The sequence below is a fragment of the Tetrao urogallus genome, assembly GCF_951394365.1.
Source record: "Tetrao urogallus genome assembly, chromosome: 5".
Taxonomy (NCBI): Eukaryota; Metazoa; Chordata; class Aves; order Galliformes; family Phasianidae; genus Tetrao; species Tetrao urogallus.
Genome location: NC_136818.1, coordinates 17,201,686 through 17,226,172, shown reverse-complemented (window position 1 = coordinate 17,226,172; position 24,487 = coordinate 17,201,686). Strand labels below are relative to the sequence as shown.

The 24,487-nt window shown below is 35.8% G+C and overlaps 1 protein-coding gene across 1 annotated transcript in view; it reads left to right on the top strand.

Moving 5' to 3' along the window:
- DPYD (dihydropyrimidine dehydrogenase) overlaps positions 1–24,487 on the top strand; it is a gene marked incomplete at both ends in the record, with an annotated part of 315,748 nt that overhangs the window by 165,104 nt on the left and 126,157 nt on the right. The window contains one exon of the mRNA XM_079535506.1: positions 23,745–23,909. Coding sequence (XP_079391632.1) covers positions 23,745–23,909 — 165 coding nt within the window. The remainder of the gene's footprint in view (positions 1–23,744; positions 23,910–24,487) is intronic.

Here is a 24,487-nt window from a genome sequence, read left to right as displayed (position 1 = left end):
ATTTGATTTCTTCCAGAAATTAGAATAGCTGCTTTTAACATGGACTATCACTAGGCAAGAAAAGCGGTAGCAGAATAAAAATGCTCCTTTACACCCTCCTTCTTCTATACTCATGTCTTCACTCTTTCAGTGTAGAATCAATAACTCATTGCTCTGTTGGTTCAAACAGAGCTTCTGTCTTATTCAGATAACTCTGCTACAAACTATTATTTGTAAATTCTGTCAGCAAGCTATTTGAAGGGGAATGGAAAAGCTGCATATCGTAGAGTCCACAAAGAAATGAGTATCAATCATTACCTCTTTTAGAAGAACACAAAACTACCTACAGAATGAGAAATATTGTGTTAATTAAACAAGTAACAACGAGTGGGAGGTTTTTTTAGTAGAATTGTTGTACTGAGCTGGTTTATTTACTTAGAATTTATTATTGAATACTGGTTAGTATATAAAATTTGCATTAAAATCTTTAATCAGAAAGTTTGTACAAACACAGTATCAAAACAAGCCAGGGATTATATGAACTGTGCATGCCTTTTCTCTAGACATTTCCACTACCACTCTGAATTTATCTATGAATTTGGGTTTTATCAACTCAACTCAGCTTTGTTGTTCTCCTAGTGCACTGTATGGGCTGCTTAGAAAGAGGAAAAAGCATGGGATAACAGCAATATTTGCTTTGATTTTTAGATGCTTCCTTCACTTGTAAAATTTAATTCTGATTAATCAGATACATCTGTCTTTATTCTGCTGTGACATGCATTGATTTGTGATGCTGTCGCTTTCAATAATGTGGAAGCAGTTGCCTTTATTATGAGAACAGGCAGAAATCAACATGCAGACTAACTTCATTTCTAATCTTTAATGTATTTTCATTGTATATGAAGCAAATTGCATGCATGATCTTAAAAACAAAGCTACAATTAAAACTAGATTATGTTTGAATGAACCCATACCAGAGAAAACTTTCTAGTCATAATATATGTTTATACCAATCACTGAAGCAGAATTTGCAATATATTTTCAGAACCATTTCTAAATGAAAACCATTCCTGGTAGAGAATTCATTAATTTACACAGGATACATAAGCATATCTATATGCTGTTATTTCAATATGCAGATTCTGCCATCAACCAGTTATCTCTGTGTGTTTGCACTATGTGCATCTCACTTTATAATTGAAAGTGGTAAAAAATCATAAAACAATGACATATTGTTTTCCGTAACATTAGTAGTTCACAGAAGTGAATCTGTATTTTAAAAATATATATTTTTGTATGATATTACAGCATAGTAATTTAGATTAAACTAGTTATAATTTATGGTGGCAAGCCAAAATGCTGTTTAAGATGCATTAAAATGCAGAACCATGACATTTGAAATTCTGATGTTCTTAATATGACAAAGGTTATTCTATGGAGTTTTTCTATAATATGAAATATTAATATTTCACAATACAGTTTTGATGAAGTACAATTTGCCTAGCTTGCATATGATAAAGAAATTAAATGCTTACCAAGGGAGTTCAGTGAGAATTAGAGCCTTGCCTGAACATCTGCTTGAAATGTTATTATCCTGTCCTACTGACAGCACCGCTTCCTCATTGTTTTTTGAGATTGACAGCTGAATATTGTACTGATTTCTGCAGCAAATATGTTTAGGTGAACTTTGTTTCGTTTTTTAGAAATTTAGAACATGCTTTTGATTTCCAACCTATTTTTTTTTTGTACACCTGACATTTGTAGGTGCCAGATTGAGGTCTAGTATGCTGTAGCAAAGATAGACCATTGACTTGCAACTAAATGCCAGTTGATATCTCAGTAAACAGAAATATTACTATTCTTCATTGTGTGGTCTGTATGAAAGCTGTATGGGCTTTCTTTGGGGAGACAAATGATCAGATTGTTAATGTCAAATATAAAAAGGACTGTTTGCCTTCTTACTAAATAACATCAGACAACTTTTATTAACTGCATTATTTGAAGAGAAAAATGAACATTTTACAGGATTCCTTTGCATATAAAGCTCTGTAGGTTGAATTATTTGTTTTTACAATTTTTAAAATGATTATGAATGGTCTAAATATTCTTATATATTCTTTACATACATTGTTTTGTTCTGTATTTCTGAAGGAATGTTAATAAAAAGTATTGTCTTCATTGTTTCCAATTTTTACATTATTTAAATCTCTTCATGTAACTAGCAAAATCTAACACAGGAGGTAAGAGGCCATAGAAATGAAATTGGGTGCATTTATTTTTTAGATGCTGTAACACCAACATTATTATTTTGCTTGAATACTTTTATATAGAAAATGTGTTACTTTGCTGCAAAAAGAAACAAACCATTCTATAAATCTGAGAAGGTGACAGGAATTTATAATATATTAGTTTATAAACGAAAGGGACTTTATTAGTTAAAAAAAAAACAAAACAAAACAAAACAAAAAACACCCCACAACAAAAAACCTTTGGACAAATGTCTAACCACATAGCACTAAATATGGCAAAGATATATTTCTTCTGCACAGAGCACCACAGTTTGCTCTTCTGTGGAGAACTTTGTTAGCCAGGGTGTGGAGCACAGTGTGACGACACGTCAGTGGATTGCAAGGAGGGATCTGTCACACATGGGTGTGAGCAGTGTGTCAGTAAATTGACATTAATGCTGAAGGAAAGGATTCTACAGTGGAGCAACAAAACAAAACAAAAGCTTTCTGCATCTCCCTTCTCCTTCCATTCATGCTCAAGGGGCAGAGTGAGCTTGGCTGTAACATTTGTCGTCTGCATCTTGAGCTCATTTCATAAGTTTCATAGAGCCATTGTCCAGCAATAACATACCTTCCTGAAGGCTGTAACACAGAGCTGGCCATCGAAGTTAAAGTTAACTGTATTTCTTGAAGCCAGTTCTTGGTACGCTCAGATTCCTCACCTGTAATTGTCTAGGGATGCATTTTCCATTAATCTGTTTGGTTTTTTTACACGGTGTTTGGAGATGTTTTGTGTTTCATTTCTTTTTCCTTTTTGAACCAATAGATCAAAACACTATAGCAGCAATGGATCAACACACAGTTTAAATTTGACAATTAAATTTGGACAACTTGTATATAGAAGTCTATAGTAGTAAACCAGTATTTTCATGAAACATTTTGCACTTAAAGCAGAACAACTGAGAAGGAGTTTTAGTAAAATTTGGAAAAGGGTAGAGACTGTAATACTGAGTATTTTGCTACATAAGCCATTCTATTAGGAATACTTATCAAAAGTAAGTTAGGAGGAAACACTCCTCCTCTGCATAATGTGTCATCTGGCCAAGTGACCAGTAGTGAAGAGGAGACATCTTTTCTAATAACAGCATGACTACTAGCCAATAAAGCAGAATGGATTTTTGACGAGTAGCTAAAAGTCTAACCAGTATTAATTTTATGGTGAGGAAGATGCTTTGCTCTTTGTTACCCTTACTTTATTTACTTCCTTCTTAAAATGTTTTCAAATATTGAGCAAAGGAGAGAGAGAGAAACAAAGAACACAGACGTGAATGCTTTTTTCAAAACTGCTAAGAATCTGCAGCTCCTGATAGCTGTATCTGAATACTCAGTGTTTTTGAATATCACTTCCTGAATAAACAAGATTAGCAAAATCGGGTACATAACATACTTGTGTCAAATATTATCCAGACAAAATATTCTTCAGCTATTTCTTATGCCCTTGTCAGATTATTGATGATTTTGACACTACTTCATGTAATGTTGTGTCAGAAAGACAGTTTCAGCGTAGGGCAGAAATTGCCAAATGTAATTCTGAAATTTAGAATTTTTACCTGTAATTTTCAGTCTCAGTTAAGAGTTATAGCAGACAATTTTTAGTATTTTGTTTTACTGAAAACAACAGAAAACAAATCTTGGGGCTCCACCTTTGCTTACTAATACTATAGGCTGCAGATGTGTTGAGGAAGGCATACTTCTGACACCATGCCTTCTCCCCCAGGCATCAGCTATAGTTGTTTCTTGGTCAGCTCTGCACATGGTAAATGGCAGCCTGTCTGTCGGATGAGAACTTATCTGCACCAGGAAAAAGAGAGTTGAAGCATCCCATACAGCCTTTGAGCTTCTGCAGAAATAATGTCCCAAACTGACTCTCTGTGGACAATCTTAACTTCAAACATGTATGTTTAGGTACACAACTTGTGTTAACACGCTTGCAGACATAAGCTGAAATGAGGGAACTGTCTGCAAGATAGCATGTATTTCCACACATGGGTTTACAGGGTTTTAGCTTAATCATTTTTCAAGTGATTTTTGTTTATGCCAGAGTGCCTCGTATTGATGCGGGCAGCATGCATCATCTAAACCTCAGGTTAGCTCAGATCATGATTTCCCAATTGGTAAATGAAACTGGTAGGGCTGTGTTTAATGCTCATTTGTCCACACAAGAAGTTAAGAAAACAAAGAGCAGGTTTTTGAATCTCACAGTAATATAATTGCATTTACTCCTGATGATGTTTTTATAAAACCAGAACGAAGTCTCTTATGTTTAAAACTTGAGAAGTTCCTTTATTAAAACACATATTATCAATGGAAATACGTATGTCACTGTATACTAAATAATGCTTCTTATCATTAGTTGAGGTGTTGCCATTGTCTAAATATAGAACATAGTCAACTGTAGTTTTACAGGACTCCATCCTTCAGAAGGAAAGTGTAGGATTTTTGTCTGTAGCATGTAGAATGTCTGTAGCAGAGTTAATTGTGGCTGGAGACGAGTGTCTCCATTCCATGAACTCTGGAATTATTACTCTATAAGTTGTCACAGATAATTGCAAAATCCAATTTTTGGTCTACAGAAAAGGGAACACACATCTTTAATACTCTTAATGTATGTATTATGTTATCATTTAATGGTACATTTTGACATCATGTAATGTAAAAGCATACAACTTCAGATTTGTGTGAAGGATTTCATACTACTTAAAATATTTTTACTGAGTTACACTAGTGTCACAATTATTGTTGTATCTTGACTTTTTATTATTAAAGCTAATCTGCTCTCATCTGACTTTGCCAACACAACTTGGACTATGAGACAGTGAATTACAATGTTAGCTATAGCTTTGAAAAGCAGCTCTGAATACGTTTTCATTGTTCTTTATCATATGCATAAACTGACAGTGAGTTTTTTCTTGACTGACCTCTTTGATAATTCAGTGGAATGTAAGAGTTTCCAAGCAAAAAAATCACAAAAACACATTAGAAAAGAAAATGACATAAAGTAATGTTGTAGCAGAGTGATTTTTCATTGGCAGCTGACCTGCTGCTGTTTTAAAAAAAAAAAAAAAAAAAAAAAAAAAAAAAAGGTGTCTTGGCTGGAAGTCAATTCGATAAATGAACTGGCTATATATTGATTTCCTCCCTTTCCCTTGTTATGTAATATGATTTCCCTTCCTTTGCAAAGGTTGCTATTGTACAGGATGGTGCTGGGATCGTGGTCGTGGGAGCGTATTGGAATGTGTGGAGTAAGAAAGGCTGTCACAGCAGTCAATAAGATCTGAGAGGTGTTGACTAATTGCCTGCTAATTACACAGTAAATTGTCTAATTAAGCTGATGGTTAATTAGGGTACACTCGCACAGCAGTCTTGTGGAATTTTTGTCTGATGTCGGGGAAGCAGCTTGTGTAATTGGCAAACTGGTAAGGACTGGCAGGGAACAGGACTGGGAAGCACGCTGCCAGCAGATGACAGAATAAGGATGCGTTTGCACAAAGGTTGTCATGTGAGCACCAAGGGGTTTGTTAGCCTTCTCCAGCTACATGGAAGCAGGCCTGATGAGAAATTTATCTGAAAGCTACTGGAAGCTGTAAATAAAATACAGTGTAAGCGTGTAGTAATCTAAAAGCAGTAGCATGTATTCTTCTCATGTGTTAGTTAGAATTTGGATGTTACGTGGTTTCCTTTAAAATTTCGGCTAATTAACAGAGAATGCTAGAGTGATTGTGTAAAGAACATCACCAAACAGTACAGTTTACCAGGGCAATAATTGCTGCATTGTGATTTGTTTGGTGGAGTCCCGCGCATACTCCATTTTTGTGCTGATGTTGAAAAGGGGTGACTGTTAATAAGGATACTCACCAACCACCATAACCATCATCTGTGATATTCTGAATCCTCATTAGTCATTGTATCCATCCCTAGATGTGACAGAGTATGAGCAGGTCATAATGGTGTTCTGAATTAAATATGTGTGAGTTATGCTAAACTATAATACAGTTAATGAAAGTATCTGGATTCCAGGCTGTGACCCAAAGACCATGGAAACAGCTGAGAGTATTAAACAGCGAGAGTCTGGACAGTAAAGGAGCGTAGACACCAATTCAGCAAAAGTGTCAGTTCTCTGTGATTTAAATTTAATTCAGAAATGTACCTTCATATATATGCTTCTGTAAAGTTAATTATCAGAATCAGAAGAAAGTGCGGTGTAGGATTGGGTCTTTACATAATGCAAAGATTTAATTTGAGCCACGTATCAGCAAATCTAAGGAAAATAATTCTGTATCCTAAACAATCTCAGAAAGTGTGTGTATATATATGTGTACATATATATATGTATACACACACACACACAAGGAATGCTTTGATGTCAGTTAAGCAAAGGAAAATATGATATCCACTTTCAGTCTTGGGAATTATATATTTTTTCATAGGTGTCCATCTTTTTACATTTTAGCAAGTGCAATATTTTGTTTAGGCACAATGTCATCATCTTAATGGAATTAAAAAAAAAAAAAAAAAAAAAAAAAAAAAAAAGGTGAATTCCAGACCTCGATTGCTGGTTAAACACGTCTTTTTCCACACAATTATTTTAAAAATAAAATAAAATAAAATAGTAAGGGTGTAAATTATGCTTTCTTTGAATTAATGAAGCCTTTTTTATGCCACGATCTTCTTGCTTCACCTCCACAGTTAACAGTGCCTTTGTGTAGCTCCGTCTGTGTTGTGTGGCTTTGCTTATGATTTTTCCTTCAAAAACAACAAAACAAAATCATGAGCAATTGAGAGGATTTCTGCTGTGGCAGGCATAAGATGTGAGACCAAGCACTGAGGCCAGTCTAAGGGGCCTTGACCCTCATCTGAGGGGATTATAATTATACTTACTATGCTGCTTCTCTGTTTTTATTTGTATAGAGCAGAACACTCTGATTCCTCTGCATGAGGTTTTGAGATTCTTTTCACAAAATAAAACCAATGTAGTTCATTGATTCAAGTCAAAAGTATCCAAGGAAGCTAAACGTGCCTAATTTTCTTTCAAATAAAACATTTTTTAGATTTGTATTTGATGTTTACATGCATGCATTTCCGTATGCATCTGCACATGTGCAAAAGCAGACCTCCTCAGTGCATTTTTCTCTCCTATTTTTTAAGAATTGTTCCTTAAAAGTATTAGAGAAACTATTCTTTTTGTCTCTGACAGCACAGTCAGAACAAAGCTCACTTCACCAGCCAGCTGCAGGAGCTGAAAGCACAAAGTGCAACCATCACACTTGCTTTCGTTGTCTGTCATGGGGCAGAAAACGGATATGTTGCTAATGCATTTTATTCTCTGAAGACAGAGAAAGGAGTTCAGAGGATAATTGTTACCTTTTTGCATGCTTTTGAAGGAATTTCTGGCACATGCTACTATGATCTCTGATGTAATAAATTGCACAAACATAAAGGATGCATCAGGTAATTCACATTGTGTAGTAAATATATATATGTAAAACTCCTAAAATCTTAAAAAGAAAATACAATAATGCTATTCTTAAATAGCAATTAACAACGTTCTGATGAATTGTGTTTCAAAAATTATTAATGCTTTCATATGCAGTTGTAGCTGCATCTTATTATATGCGTATTATTCTGTGCTTGATCAAAAAAGGAAACGTTTCCCAAGTACCTGCAAGCAGTGTTTTCCCAGCCATGTTCTATCCTGAAGCATTTTTGTTGTCCATTGGCAAAGCCTGGTGCTTAAGCAGTGGCATTGGAGGAGCCCATAGTGCGTGCGCTGTTGGTGTTGCATGCTGGTACATTGCTCATCGGGTTCTCTCCACACGTGGCTCAGGAGGTTCCTGATCACTACCTTTTCATTTAATGTGTGTATCAAGCCATAGAGAAGGTTTAGCAAAGTGTCATTGATTGAAGTGTTTTCAATATGTCGAAACTCAGCCTTATAGTTCTCAGCTGATTTAGCTTGAGCAGTTGATTGCATTATTCAGTGTTTGTGTGAGACTGGGGCATGGCTGAGAGCATGCTGAGCAAAAGTCAGTCCTGCCAAGACAGGACTAATGCTAGGATTGTTAGAGGAAATATCCAGAGGCTACAGCAAGAGAATTATCAGTCCTTCCGGCTGAGCATTGTAGTTCTGTTGCAGGCCGTAACTGCAGCAGCAGATAAGAGCCAGAAGAGTGAACCCCTTTTATTTTCTGAATGCAGGCCTTGCTAAAGGTATCCATGCTTTGCATTTCAAGATTAAACTACTGCCGGTGCTTGCTATATGGAACTACTCTTTAAATCTATCCAAATATTGTTGGTGGTAACAAACTATATGCCTTGATGCTATGAGGTGCCTCACTGGGGAATTTAAATCCTCCCTACCCATACTGGTGTTCCAGTTATGCTGGGCCAGAAGGGGAGGAGTTGCTGGCAGTTCCTCTGAGCACTGTTAATGCATATGCTCTTGCACCAGGGTGATCTGCAGCAGCCAGGCTGTTAACTCCAGTGCAAACTTGAGGAACTTTTTTTCCTCCTTAGCTTTGCAAAATTAAGAAAAGGATGAATGTTGAGTTTCCAGGTACTCTGGAAACTCTTTATGTTGCTGCCAGGGGCATTGTTCTCAGGTCAGTTTCTTGCTGCTAGTTGTGTTAGAGAGAACTTTTAAGGCCTGCCAGGGGTACCTGGAATGGGTGGTTGCACATGAGGGTAATGCAGATCTCAAGCACATAAATAAACAAAATCTTATTTTCCTGTAGTCTGCTGTATTTAAACTCAGATGAATTTCTCTGCTTATTTATGGATTTCTTTCTTTGACATCCAGAGAAATTTTGTGCCTTCAGGGAACAGCAGAATATTGGAGTCCATCTCTGAAGTTCTGGAGTACACATTTTTGAGTGTCACATTTTTGTAATGGTTATACTGTTGTTATTTCTTATTCCAGGCAAAAATCTGCATCTATCTTGGACAAAAATTGAACAAATTTATCAGTCAGAAAATTCATAAGGGATATATATTATCATTTTTTTTTCTACAAACAGAAATTTTAATCTGGAAGTGCCAACTTAGTCTTTACAATAAAGCCATATATATCCAAATACATAGTTTTCTTTGCTTGAGCACCTTTACCTCATAATATGTTTTAGATTTTCTTTTTCATTATAGCCCTCTGATTGGAGAACACTGAAAAAGTATTTAAGGAGAGAATGAGTACATATGTGAGAATAAAGCATTGAAACTATAAACCATAGACCATCCATCTCGCAATTTCTTGTGTACCTCTTAATCAATAAAAGTAATGCTTTGCTGCTGCAACAAAAATTGTTCTTACTGTATGTTTGGAGCTACCTACATAGAGATACATAAGCACTGTCTTGGGTAAATGTTATTGTTTTTTATTTTTCTTATCCTCTTACATTCTTTCTTTAACAAAACTTAAAGAAAAAATAGTGCCAGAGACTCTGCTGCTTTTATTACAGGCAGCAGACCATCCGTACTTGATTTTTTTCAGGATGCATTGTATTGCTTCCCACTTGTGATGTAGATGTTGGAACACAGCATCACACACATTCCTGCTTTGCTGTCTCTGCACAAGAGCTTACAATTCCGGTATTGAAAATCACGACACTAGTGACAGTTGCAAAACAATGTGATTTAATGGCATGATTGAGGCTGTAGCATTTGTATTCAGTATGAATGTTTACTGTGGGGCATCTTGACATAGCTAAACTTTCATGGACAGAAGAATTAAATGCAGGGAAGTAAAACATATTTTTTTCAAAGTGATAGAAATGAGAGTTTTTGGTTTTAAGAGATCTTATGTGAACATAACTGAGAGGAGGGAGGGCAAACCAGCATTCCTAGCCAATCCATGCCTACACACATGTATTTCTTCTGGCTGAAGCTTTCCCTTTGGTGCCATTAGCATTTTCATTTAAAAAAAAAAAAAAACCAGCAGTCTGCAGTGAAAGCAGTAAAAATGTTCAACCTGTGGTTTAAATTATTGATTTTTTTGAATATTGAAGCTGTATTTCAAATGGGTTTTGTTAGAGTTACTTCTGGGCAGAGTGTTCCAGAGGTAATTTGATATCTAAAAGCCTGTGTATTTCTAAGCCATTTCAGTCTTTTGAGTTCCTTCAGCTGATCAGCTGATTGGGTAAAACATCTTATTGTCTTCTGAATTGCAGGCAATAGAAAAATTGCAGCTCAGGGTTAGCACACAGACTAGGAGACTATTCTCTTGGTGATTTATTATGTGTACTCAGTGTCCAATCAACTGACAAAAATAGCTCATTTATTTTTAATGCTGTAACTTATCTTCACTTAAAAAAAAAAAAAACAACTTCTTTCAAAGTGCTAGTATTCACAATTTAGTTGGGGGGAAACTGTCATCTATATACGTAAGTAATGATGCATAATTAAAATTAGGTGAGTTCATGGTATGGAATACATTTCCTGTAAATAAAAAGTTTATGCATGTATTTTCACAAACCAAATGCATTGCGTTACTACAGAACAAAACGGCTTCTGTGTTTAAAGAACAGCAATACAAGCAGCATTTGTATTTACATATGCATGCTTTGATGAAGGAACAGCAAAGTAAAGGGATGTTTCATTGGAGTACAAATTACACAAACTGAAAATTATGAAAAATATTTTTCAAATATGTATATATAGTACATGCATGTTTAAATAAAATTCAAATATATGAAGGCACGTCTTGAAAAGATGTGTGTCATTAAGAGCTTATATAATGCCCAGTTGGCTTACCACCCACAGTAACTCTAGTTTCTGGCTGTTGTTTAAGAGTTTTCTGAAACATTTGTTGACATTCTTGTGGTAGTGCACTTGAGTATTTTGCATTGCAGTTTACAAAATACTGTTCAAATATCACAAGGAATAAAGCTTCTGCTGCATCACTGTGTGCAAAGAAGCCTGTGCTGGCCTGCTCTGTACTGGCTTCACAAGCCAATACATCATCTAGGGGAAAGTTTCTAAGTGAAGATGTAAAAATAAACTTCCTACTGCCTTCAAAAACAGAAGCATGCGGTCCATGCCTGCCTATATACTTTGTTGTTTTGCTTGTTAAGATATGTGATTGCTGGCTGTACTGTGTATTTTAATCTATGTACGTGGGAATACAAATACAAATTTGGTCTGAGAAGCAAATATCAATGATTTTTTTTATAGCGCTGAATTATAAATCTATGTAATATGGAGCTCTTGTTGGTCCTTATGCAAACTTTGTTTCATTGGAAAGGAGGAATGAGAATGCTTGTCTGATCCAGTATGTATCAGTAGCAAGTGTTCCTGTTCCTCAGTGAGGTTTTGTATTGACCTGTGCTTTAAACCCCATATCTCTGTGATAGGAAAAAAAGGATGGGAAGGTATTCCATATGACACTTATTTGTCATGAATACAATTATCAATAATCAAGATAGGGAAAAAGCAAGTTTCATGCTGGCTCTGCCCTTTGGAATACAGCCCACCTGGCCCCTGCATTCCCAAAGCCTCTCCAGGACTGTATATGTGGTGCCATGAGTTCACTCCCAGCTTTCTGACAGGAGCTATTCTGCATCCTCACAAATCAAAACATCATTCAGAGGGTCAGAAAAAGCCTGTTAGTCACTCAAAAAAATGTAACTAACTCAGATTGATAGTTCAATTCAGAGCAAAAGAGTTGAGAATTCTGGCAAGTTGATTAGTAAAGGAATTTAGAAAAAACAACTTGTCAGTTTCATTTATTTAGTTTAAAACTATTCTGATACTCTTTCAGCTGCATTTATGTCTATAAAAACAAATTCTAACAGTTTACGTAGTCTTATGTATCCCCTCCGTTTTCATAGCCAGCACATAGAGAGGACTAAGAATACTAGTTCTATTTCATGAATTTCAAAGTAGCTGAGCATTCTAGCAAAAATCACAATCTATTTGACAGATCCTATCTAAAACTAGTTCTGAATTAGTTTTTTCTTTGAATCTCATACAAGGTATTGAAGTGCTGGTTAATACTTTCACAATTTCTTTTTCCCCACAATTATGTTAAGTGTCCAAATCCACATCTAATGAGGCTCTGAGAGCAGTAAATGGCTCAGTCTTGCAATCCTCTTCTCAGGCAAAAGATCTGTTGGCTTCAACAGAACATATGCACAGATGAAAGGACTACGTTATAAAAAAAAGTTTACATTTAAGGGGCTTGTGTTACCAAAGTAGAAGCTCTATGGATAGATTTTCTTTGGAATGTAAAATACATTATTCCCCTAGATGCAGAAAGCCTTCCACCACCCCTGTGTACTTATATATAACTTGAAATTGTTTAGTGCCATCTGAGGAGTGGATACTTTGATAATTATAATAGTTACTTAAATAATGTTCCAAACAGAACTGATATAATTTCCTTGAATTTCTAACCCCTAAATACAGCCAGATATGACTCAATTCTTATAGTATTTAAGCGTTCTTAGTGGAAAAAGAGAGTGCTTCATGTATGTTCAAGACATACCTTCATATTTGTAATTCATCCTCAGCAGATAATTTAAGGGAATCATGTGATTTTTCTCTTAATTACTTAATCCAGGAATAAAAATATTTTGTATTAAGCATAAATTTCATATAACTTTAGTATTCTGTAGCTCCCCAATGTTGATTCTTTGTGCAAGAATTTTAACTCCTCTTTAAATAGGATTGTACATAAAACATTTTTCTTCTTGTTTAGTAAAGAAATCATATTTTTCTACCTTGAAAGGAAATTATTTTTTCTCCCCTCCTCCTAGGAGAATATAATAGTCTTGATTTACTTAAAGCAATCTGGAGGAAAATATTTTAGTGCTGGCTCACAATTTAGTAATGGAGCTTTACAAAACAGCCCCTAGGAATAGCTATGAATACATTGATTATATGGTTTCCCTATGAGAAAACAGTAATTAAAATTTTACCATAGATTGGATCAGGACATGTTAATATTTTATTAGGTAATAAGTGAGCTTGATATAGGTGTCCAGAGTTGTTGACAGCAGCTTTGTTAATCCTTGTAGTATATTCTCTTAGATAGTCACCTGCATTTTCTCATTGTTTGCTGTTTCTTTCAAAAATGTTGTTAGAATTATGAGGTTACCTGAGATTCTCTCTATTTTATTTTTAATTCTGATAGATCTCCTTGTGAAGCATTAGATGTCTTGTTTCTTAGATTTTTCAGACTGCCTTTTCCTCCCCATTTCATGGGCCATTAGTATTTGTCTAGAATTCCTAAAGTTAAGCATCATAAGCGTCATAAACTACTACATATTTTAATTAATATGCATTAAATTTCAAAATTTGCTCACAGGGCCTTGGAAGCTTCATCGTTTTCATGGAAGGATACAGATCAAAAGATAAAGTCTATGCAGATACTTGTGTTCCCATTTTACTCCATTAATTTCCCTTCAAATTAGTATTGCAATGCTTTGCTTTGCTTCTAGTTGAATATTAGAATCCATTTGATCGCTTTTAAGCATTTTCTCTGGGTTATTTTCCAGAAATACTTCATCATTATTTTAAAGAACAAAAGTGAGTTACAGATACAGATAAAGCTTGTTAGGTATTTCATGCAAGCTATACAAATAATAGCCTGTTGGCAGCAAATATATAACTTGCAGGACAGTAAACTGAGTTTTTACATAGTTTCAAGTTATGCTATCCTAGTATTTCAGGGATTATCTGTGCTGCTGTTATATAGCATTTTGTTTTATTGTAGATAGTCTCAAGAATCTCGCTGTTGGAAATGGATTTGCACAGGCTTATACTTCTACTGTTGCCATCTGGATGACATCGATGTTAATGAGAATGGTTCGCAAACAATTGAGTTAGATAAAATTTAAACTCTGGTTACTTGGCGGCGCCAAAAAAAGAAGGCATTTCGTGGATTTATTTTTTCTTTTTTAAGCTCTGGGGGAATTATTAAATAATGATTACGGTAACGTAAGAATGTCATCTCGCAAGTCTGAAAGAGTCAGAGAAGTTTTCTGAGGGAAGGTAATTGTAAGTGAACGGTGACGTCAAGTTAAACAATGTGGGGTAGAGAATATGGTCTCCAGAAAAGACCTCGGGCAGGCAGCAAGTGGCAAAAACACTTTACATCAGCAAAACTCAACCTTTGCATTCATGTCTCTGATTGGTTGGGACAAAGTGAGCAAACAGGAAAGTTACAGCTGTGTGGCCGCTTCAGATCAACATTTTAGCATGTTCCTGGTCAGCAAATGCCAGCATGGGTGCTAAAATAATAGCTCTGCCTTAAGCTAACTTTGCCAGCTCTCCTGAGTTCCACCCATTTGACTTGGTTACTCGGCTATGAAGGCAGCTAACAATTGCTTCTATAACATTGAGCTCTTTTCTCATTAATTCTAAATGAGATCTATGCTGAAATGCAGGACTGGCCACACAACATTGATTAGGTATAGTAAATTTATATATAAATTTATATAGTAAATTTTCTTTTCCAGAAATATTTGGTGGTCCAGCCTCCAGATTTCCCAGCTGATTTTGAATGGGATTTGTGAGTTGCTTATGAGTAGGTTCAATTCTCACAGAGTCTGAACGAATGATTTCTCAAATATCTTGTTTCTTAGTAGATCCCAGTACAATCCTTATAATACAATATTCCATATTGCAGACATATTCCTGTGGTTACTTCAAATAGTTCCAAATGTGATACTTTTTTGCTTTCTTGAGTTTTGTTCTTCAATTACAAAAGCAGCATTGACCATCTGCTGCTGACTTCTTGTCAGTGACTGTATTTCATGGAATTGCAGAGCACAGCGCAGAATAAAATTCTATGCTGTGGAAGAACTGCTTAACTAAAGTAAAACAAAAGCCTTCAAAAAAATACCCAACACTTGCACCAAGGAAAAAATTGGGTTTTAGAGTAATTTTTATCATTAGTCAAAGATATGAGCTCATTTAGACACCGAAAAGAAACAGTTTCAAAAGAAAGTGAATACAGATAGAACTCTCACTCCTGAGCTGCAGATCTTTTCCACAGCTAAAGTTGTGACCACAGTGCAGTTTGACAGCAGAAATTTAATCATGTCCTACCACTTATACCTTTATCAGGAAACTGATAAAGTGTGTGCACACATTAGCAAGAAATTTTTTCAGATGTCCTTCACGTTTTTTTTTTTCTTTCTCTTCTCTTCCTCCCTCGTTTCTCTGTCTCTCCCAGAGAAACTGCTATAAAGCTGATGAGAATTTGGGTTTGCTTTGAAAGCATCTTTTGTTCAAAGACTAATTTTAACCTTGTGATAAAGATTGCTTTTTTTGTATTCTATTGAATGCTATATCTAGACATTGTTTTTCAAGGCAAAGTACTGTAGGATGTAATACAGTTTAAAAATGATCTTTTGTAGTTACAGTACAAATGTTTCTGCATTCTCTTGTCTAAAAAGAAGAACAAATATGTCAAAAATAAGAAATGTATTAAACTTTATTTTAAATATTAGTTAAATACTAATTTTAAAGTGAAACAAATATGCATTATAAAAAGGTTTTTTTTTGTACAACTACCCGAGAAAATGCAATTGTATAGGAAGATTCAAAACAACATTTCATGTAAAATAACTCAGCTGGAGTACCTTTGGCATAAATGCTCAAGTTACTGTTCCATGTTTGGTTTGTTTGCTTTAGGTTTTGTGTGGCTGTTGGGTTTTGTTTTTTGTTTTCTTTTTTAAAAAACTTTTCATCATAATTTAAATTGTTTTGTTTTGTACTTTAACCTGATTTATCACTTTTTGGGACTCTGGGCTATAAAATTAAGAAGTCCAGCCAAACTGTCATGTATGAATTAAAGAAGCACTGGGAGACTGCTGCTGTTTTAAGACAGGGCAGCAGATGATTCTTACTTAACTTAGAATGGGGATGGCATTGGCCTGAGATTGTTCTAAGAGTAAACTCTTCCCTTATACTCTGGTCTGTTTAGATTATCCAAAGAGGTTGGATTTTTGCTTTCTTAATCATAAGTTATCAGTAGTGATGGCGTGCTGTCTGAAATGCATTGCTAAGAAAGGTGGTGTGCTGAGCAGGCAAAAGCTTAGGTTGAAATTAAGTTAGACATCTGTAAATTGTGAAGTTTCTCATGAATTCTTACATTTATATCTTAAAGCACTAATGAGACAGTATAAAAAATGTCAAATGCATGGTAACGAAACCTCTAAGCAGCTGTCATTTGTCTTTCACACAGTGTAAGTGCTTCAGCAGTTCTGTTGCAAAATCCTGATGCATTACTTTTTCCCTTATGGGGCTCCAGTCTTCTTTGCTAACTTATTGATTTCTAAAGCTAGCTTAGTTGCTGGAGCTCTAATGTTAAATTGGTTTAATAAACACAAATGGCATAGTTTAATGTTTTAAAAACATTTATGATGAAGTAATGCTCTTTTTTTTTTTTTTTTTTTTTTTCTGTTCATTATTTGCATAACTGATTATTCAGTATAGAAATAGAGTGTAATATTAAGGAAAATTTAGAAGCATTGTTTCTACTTCAGACTTTTGATATTTGCATGCTTTCATTGTTAGGGAAAAAAAGCCAGCAACAACAAATGGCAAATCAGATTAACCCTATGTTGCAAGCACATGACAAACATCCATCAAAAGGCAAATAGTAATATATTGAAGTATTCTTTTCCCTCTGTAGCATATTGATCTTATAAGTAAAATATGAAGAAGTGTAATTGCTAAATTAAAGCATGTCTCTTTTTCAAGATCTTTTTCTATATTAGTGGAGAGATCAGCACTCTCATGCTTTAAATCACCAATGTGAACAATCGTGGAAGGCTGAGGAAATAATAGATTTTAATACAGTTCTTGTTTTCACTGAAGAACTTAAAAAATTTTGTAAAAATGATGTAAAATTATTTTACATCATTCTATCATGAAGAGAAGCAAAGCAGTGAAGAGGAAAGAGCAGGCTAAGTTTAGACTTCACTCACAAATGTGATGAAAAAAAAAAGGAGGCATTTGTATAGCACTAAATTGCTTATAGATGGCAGTGGAAAGATTAGAGAAGTTTCTGCAAGGTGGGATGTTCTGAGATAAGTTTTTCTGTTAAGGTAGTTTCTGTTTTGTTTGTTTTTTATATGTTCTCTGAGGGGAAGAGGAGGAGAGAGTGCGGAAGCGACTTTGCTGAGGTTTTTTACTTGTTTGGATAACATAATCTCTGTCTAATTCCGTGTCCAAACTAAAATAATTCATACAAACATTAGAAAATCAACAGGTAGCACTGTGTGTGCAACATAACCTGGAGAACGAAACAGCACGATGGTTTGTGCATGGCGAGGTGCCATCTGCCATGCCTAACTTCCTTGGGAAGTAGTCATAAGTGAATCTACCTGCCCTGCTCTGTGAACCAGTCTGGCAATACATCATAAAAATCCAGCAGAATCAGGTAAGGTCTGTGTTGAAGTTAATGAGCTCCATTAATCTGAATGGTTGTACCTGATAGAATGGATGGAATTTGTTTGTGAAGGTGCTTGCAGTGGATTGAGCTTTCTGCTAAAACGAGCAGACAAGCTCAGCTGAAAGAATGCTATGGAGAAATTCAAGAGAGCAAGTCCCTAACCTGAGCCTCAGAAAAGCAACCCTATGGAAATATCACATGCCTCACAGCTCCGATGTGGGAGATAAAGCAAACAACTCATAGAGGATGTATAGGAACAGTGCTGTGTGAAGTAGTATTGTTGCTTCAGGTTTCACTTGCCTTTTTGTAGATGGTTAAAACTCCAGAAGGGGTGATACTAGACACAGTCTGGCTAGACAGCTGAGTCACAGAAGAGGCAGATCATCACAAGACCTCGAATGAGAGTTGGCAGGGAATTATGAGGACATAAGTATGTGATGCCATTCATATCTGTGAGGGTGTTCAAACAGTAGTGAGCCAGATTTCCAGAATGCTGTAACGACTGTGATATTAGGCAGAAAAGGGCATCTCTCCATCTCCTCCTTATTTTTACATTTGTGAAATTGTACATTGAGTTCTACTGTAATTAGTGCAAACTATAGAGAAAACTAAAACTTGATATTGAGGGACTGATAAGAGCATTTAGCAAATGAACTTTAAAAGTGTTTCACTTGTACTGTGTTTTGAAATCTGTGCAGCTCTTTCAATAGTTCTGTGATTATATGGGGAAAAGGAGTCCACTCGAATTTGCTTAAATACCTGCATTTTTCATATAATGTGTTTTGTTGTTTGAACAGTGAAGGTTGTGTGTTGAATATAACAAAGCAGAAATTTACAAATGGGCTTTTATTCATAACCCAGCTTACTGTCTACTAACCTGAAGTATGCTTTATTAAGATACTCAACTGCAATTTTCTTAACAAGGTATTTATTTAGATCATGATGAGGACAGTGTGGCTGCATCCTGGCTGATATTGACATTAAGTGAGTTGCAGCCCCAGGACTGTACAGACAGATACTTCATTTGGCAAGCATAATGTCCTTGCTCACTGGAAGAAAGAAAGGTCAAATTAACTTTGTAAAAAGTAGTAATCTAGTCATTGTATTAAATCTTTTTTCTCATATTAATGAAAAGAAATTGGTAAAGGTCACTAAATCCTATCTGCTTTAATAAGTTAAAGTTGAAAAATACTTGAACTATTTTGTGACTTTCAGTGACTTTGAAGGCCAACACTGTGAGGCAAAATCTTCTGTGTCTCAGAAGCCTTCCAGGGTGAAAAAAAAAGTTAACACTTGGTATGGTGTCTTTCAATGCATTTATAACATCCCTAAATCTTACCAGGAACCTTAATTATACTGCAGATCTTTGTACTGCTGACCATGCGTACTTCAGGACTGAATATTTGCACAACTGGTTAATGTATCAATTTAAGGTACCATTTCTAGTTTTCTTTCCATGTCACAAATACATGTGCTCTCTAAAGCTACTTTATTATTATATCGAGTATTTGTTAAAATACAAGTAGCTACAATATTTTGGGAAAAAATGGATGCAAAAGAATGCTTCAAGATCTGCAAATTAATAGAAACATATTAGAGCTTTGATATGAAAAACAATATAGCTTTACGCTTGTGGTTCTTATATTTGCCTAATATACCTACGTTAATTGTGTTGGTATGAGGCTATGATATACCTTTTGGGAGACTGTGTTTATTTTATATTTCACGGTAACTCATCTCTTCAAGCAACATTTTTCTCCAAACCCTTTTATTTTTAATTCCTATCAGAGATGATTGTGGAAAAAAAGTGTGAACCCTGCTAATGAAGAGCTGTTTTTTTATTCCCCCAAAACAATAACTCTGAGAGAGGAGTGAATGGCTTGATTCATTTCTACGGGTCATTAACTTTCACGCCTACGGATGCCAATGTTAATATTCACAATGTGAATTATTTCTCTACTGATCACTTTAGCAGAAACACACAATAAATGTGTGTATCGCTTGATCTAACGCTATGCTGGCATCCCATTGTATCCCTTAAAACTCAGAATGTCACTGCTGGCCAAACATAAAGGTCTGTTCATGCTTAAACAGCGTGGTTATGTCTTGACAATACAAAAATCTGTGGCAATCATCAACTATAAATATGTACAAAATGTGAAAAAGAACAAGTTTTAGAGGGAATAGTAAGATGCAGGCTTCTATCTTGATTTCCACTTTCATTTAAATGTAGCTTACAGAAAATAGATGTGTTTGGGGTTTATCTAAAAGATCCTGTCTCAAAACTTACCGATTAAGACTGAAGTAGTTTGTAATTCAAGGATCCAATTGTAGAATTCAAGGATTATTAAGACAAATGCCTCAGATTATTATTAGTGTTTTAATTAACCAACAGGAACAAAAATATATGTATAATGCAAGTTAACACAATCTAAAGTCATCAGAATAGGAGAATTGTTCTCAGGCAGAAAAGGGGACTCTGAATCAGAAGGATATTGGCACTTTGATCTGGTTGACATAATGGCTTTGCTGATCTCCTGAGCTAGAAATATTTGAGGATTTGGTACAGTTGTTAGTGTGCTCTACTGGGGAAGAGAAAGAACTTCTGAAGCAAAAGAAAAAAATCAGTAACTGAAATATTCATGAGTCACAGTTTGGCCCTTGATTCCATTTGTTCTCTCTGTTTCCTCCTGGTTTGCATTAACTTTCCAACAGTAATTTCTTTTGTTAGTGTCTAGTGTGGAATTTTCCTAATCCTGAAATCTACATTAATTTGCAACATTTCCCCAAGAAATGAATGAATTTTCTATGGACTGTTCTGTTTACTTTTGCCAATACCAATTAATTTTTTAGTCTTTTTTTTTTTCCTGCAGCTTCATATTTTTGTGTGGTCAGAGATAAGATTTGTCCTCTCACAGTAGCACTTCATTAGAAGTTTTTTATCCTCAGACTTCATGGTACATGAAAGCTTTGTGCCATGTTTCCAATCGATTGTTTATTGCTTCTGTTCTCATAGGTAGGTAAGAAATATTTGCTTCATTTTGGAGTTTGAGAACATTCTGCTATTTCTATATGCAGACATATACTGTTAACCTGTGTCCAGACCAATTTATCAGTGGGGTCATCTCTTTAGCAGCCTGCTCTTCTTAAAGTCAAAAAAGTTTGTAGGTTCATATGCCAGAGTGTTTTCTCTCAAGTTTCTTGCGTCAGTTCTGTGGTAGCTTCTATTCACGTATCAAGAGTGAAAGGGTTGTGTGCATAACTGGGGAAAAATTCTGCTTTTTTTCCTGAAGTTTCAGAAGAGCAATGATGAGCACCAGCATTTGTTCACCCCATTTCTACAAACAGAGAAAATCAGAATTCAAACAGAACAACCAAAGACTCCATGTTCCAATTCTGGTGAGCTGGAGCACAGTGGTTACTGCAGCTTCCTTGCCCGCTGTTTTGGGGACAAACCCTACCAATTGGCCCACCACCAGGAGTGTCCGTCTAACATGGCCTTAGCAAAACAAACTTAGTTAGATGCCTCGCCTGATTATCTTCCTGCTTAGCTCTCATAGCTGTGGCAGGAGACTGAAGACAACTGTAAGGCAAGTTTTGTATGGGTATTTCACACTTATCTCAAAGAGGCAATTTTCTGTCGCTTGTGTGATTTCATTCTGTATGTACATAGACAGATTCCTTGAATCATCACATAAGTTATAAATTCCATTTTGTTTCCTTGAACTGTGAGTCTCCTTGTGTCTGGGGCTGTCATGTGCTAACAAGAGCCAGGAGATGTGCCAGCGTGTCAGTCATTACAAACTCTCTCCATCCTGCTCACTCTGAGCTAGGAGAGGCAAATGAGTAATGGGATCTTGAAAAAGGACAGCCCATTCCTCTCGGGAGGAACCAAGACAAAAGAGCCAGGTGGTAATGTTTGGATTTCAAAGCAAAGAAGGATTTTTGGAAGCAGAAGCAGCTTGGTCAGGAAAGATAACAAAGTGGTGCAGGGCACAGCAGAGGGGTCCTGTGAGACTGAGGCGGTGCGGAGGCAGTGGGAGCTGCTGATTGAAAAAGCAGCTGTGAGCTGGCAGGGGACAGCAGGGAAAGGGCTCTGAGCACCAAAGGGGATCTCACAGAATCTGAAAGAAAATTCAAGAGAGTAAGGAAATCTAGGCAAAAAAAAGCGTGTGTGTTTACTGTTTCATGTGTCTCTGCGCATCTCTTGTGGTCATTAATGTGAAGGGTGGCTGCTTTTGAGACAGTTTGCAAAGTCTGTGCATTACCTGATTCAGCTTCATGGAGTCATGCAGAGATAAATTGGTCCTCAGATGTTGGCAATGACTGCAGGAAGAAGCAAGTTGAAGCCATAGGGATTCAACAACAGTTGCAAGGTCTCAACAAGGGTCTCTGTTCTTAGAAGAGATTGCCTGGAAACCCAAGGCAGATGCAGGAACTTCAGAGTGTTTTTGTATGGAAGCAGAATGAGGCTTTGTGACTGTCCCACAAGCATTTTTTTCAAAGCTGTAATATGTCAAACTTTGAATTCTTACCTTTACTGAAATGAGAGAGTGGAAGGAGAACAAAACATGCATATGTTAAGATAACAACCATACTTCCATAGAGGGCTCCAAGCATTGCCTGGCACACACAGCCACAAGTCTGCCACAGGGTGGGAATCGTGTCCCATCCACTTACCCAGAGGATGGGTTGGTGGCATGGACTTAGTGCTTCCTTGATTGCAAAGCTTCTGACTCATCCAGAGTGAGAAGAAAGGGAGAATAAAGCTCCAGGCAACTTGAAGCACGGTCAGAGTAACATCCACTTGCTGGAAATTAGCATGTGCTGTGCTCGCAGGAGTCTGGTTTATCAGCTTCACTTGTTTTGCCATGCTGGATGGTGCGATAGCGCTGGCCTATATGTAGGAATAGCTTTCTGGGATGGAGTCAAATAGCAATTTCCTCTGCAAACTGATATAAATGGTTCTTCTGCATAAGCTGCAATTTGTGTAAACTGTTTTGGGAATGAGAGGAGTGTACTTTGCAGTTTGTTTTGGGTTTGCATCAACTCCAAAAACGTTCCAGATTTTTTTTTCCTGAAAATATATCTTAACTGTTGAGAGAGAGGTGAAGCTTTTGTGATTAAGGGAAAATGTTTTAATAGGAAAATTAGGAATTATTGTGATGCCCAGGTTTCAGATTTTTTATTAGGCCGTAAAATTAGATGAACTAGGGAGATTACTTTGAATGATTTCTACATATGTAAATGGACATGTAATTAACTATCACTGTAAAATATTAATGCATATTTACTGTATAATAAGTAATTCAACTTTATAAACAAATGAAGATTATCCCAAATTTACATACAGTGTGAAGAAAAGTCCCTTTATCCTCTGTAACTGTAGCATTTGGCAGATTTAGGAATAAATAATCTTTTGTGGCAAGGGTATGCCTTATCAAACATATGCAGATCAGTGCTAATTAATGCTAATTAAGGTTTCCTGTCTATCTAGTTGGAAAAACGTCCAAATGTTATGAAATCCAGTTAGTATGCCTATTACCCTAATTGTTTTATATGGGATGGTTCTTAATTAAAATATGTAAATTGACCTTAATTGCTATATACTAATGGAGGTTCATGTTATCTCACTAAAAATGACAAGATGGTGAGGAGGGATACTTAAACAAATAATTCCAATACATTTGTAAATAAATGACCTTTAGTCAAAATTATTTTTTAATTGGAAATTGGCAAAAAGAATGTTTTACCATATATGTTTCTCTTTAGGTTTAAATAATATCCGAATTTACAGTCCTTTGTAAATATAGATATGGTGACATTGTAGCTTAATTAAGCCTACTAAACAAGTCAACATTTTGCGTGTTTACTGTATATTTCAAAATTGTTTGCTAACCTCATATTTACCTTCAGAAATATTGTAGATTGCAGCATTGATCTTAATTTGAACCACTTCTGTTTCAATTTTGTAATTTTGATCTCTTTTAATCGTATCACTTTGTATGTGAAGTCTGATGTACGGGTTTGCTGAGGACCGGACCTGTGACTCTGACTTCTCATCAGGCCTCGCTGTTTTCCAGGATATTGTGACCAACGTTTCTCCGAGGATTGTGCGTGGAGTTACTTCGGGTCCCATCTATGGCCCAGGCCAAGGCTCTTTTCTAAACATTGAACTGATCAGTGAGAAAACAGCAGCATATTGGTGTAAAAGTATTACTGAACTGAAGAGTGACTTTCCAAAACAAGTAAGTACCACTCAATCATGAAGTATATCTAAAAACCCCCATTTGTGGATCTGTAAAAGCTCATCTATTTAATGTTTAGTAATTAGAATGCCAATTTCTCTACTGATGATTGTTATTAAAAAATAAACAAACAAAACAAACGAAACAAAACAAATAAGCTCATCCAAATAATTTCTATGACAGCAAATGCTGTGAAATCTTTTTTCCACAAACAGAGGACAATTGCTTTCAGTTAGGCTCATGTTTATGTTCAGGTATGTAATAATGAAAGAGCTGATCCCAGTATGGATGCTTATCAAGCGCTTCTGTGAATAAGTTTGTATTTAAGATCATATGTAAAGATGAAACCTACAGTATTCATTTTCATTGTGAATTGAATTTGATTGTGAAAGCAGTCTTTATTCTTTTCATTGTTAATCCAAATATGAAAGATAAGTAATTGCCTGCTTTAGGAGGAAAGAAACAACACTGACTTGAAGTTAACTTTGCTACAGGGAGAGAGGTTTTTTAGAGCCTTCTTGGCTATGGGGAATATCTGTCTAGAAGGTAATAATGAAAGTTGTGAGCAGTGATGCCAG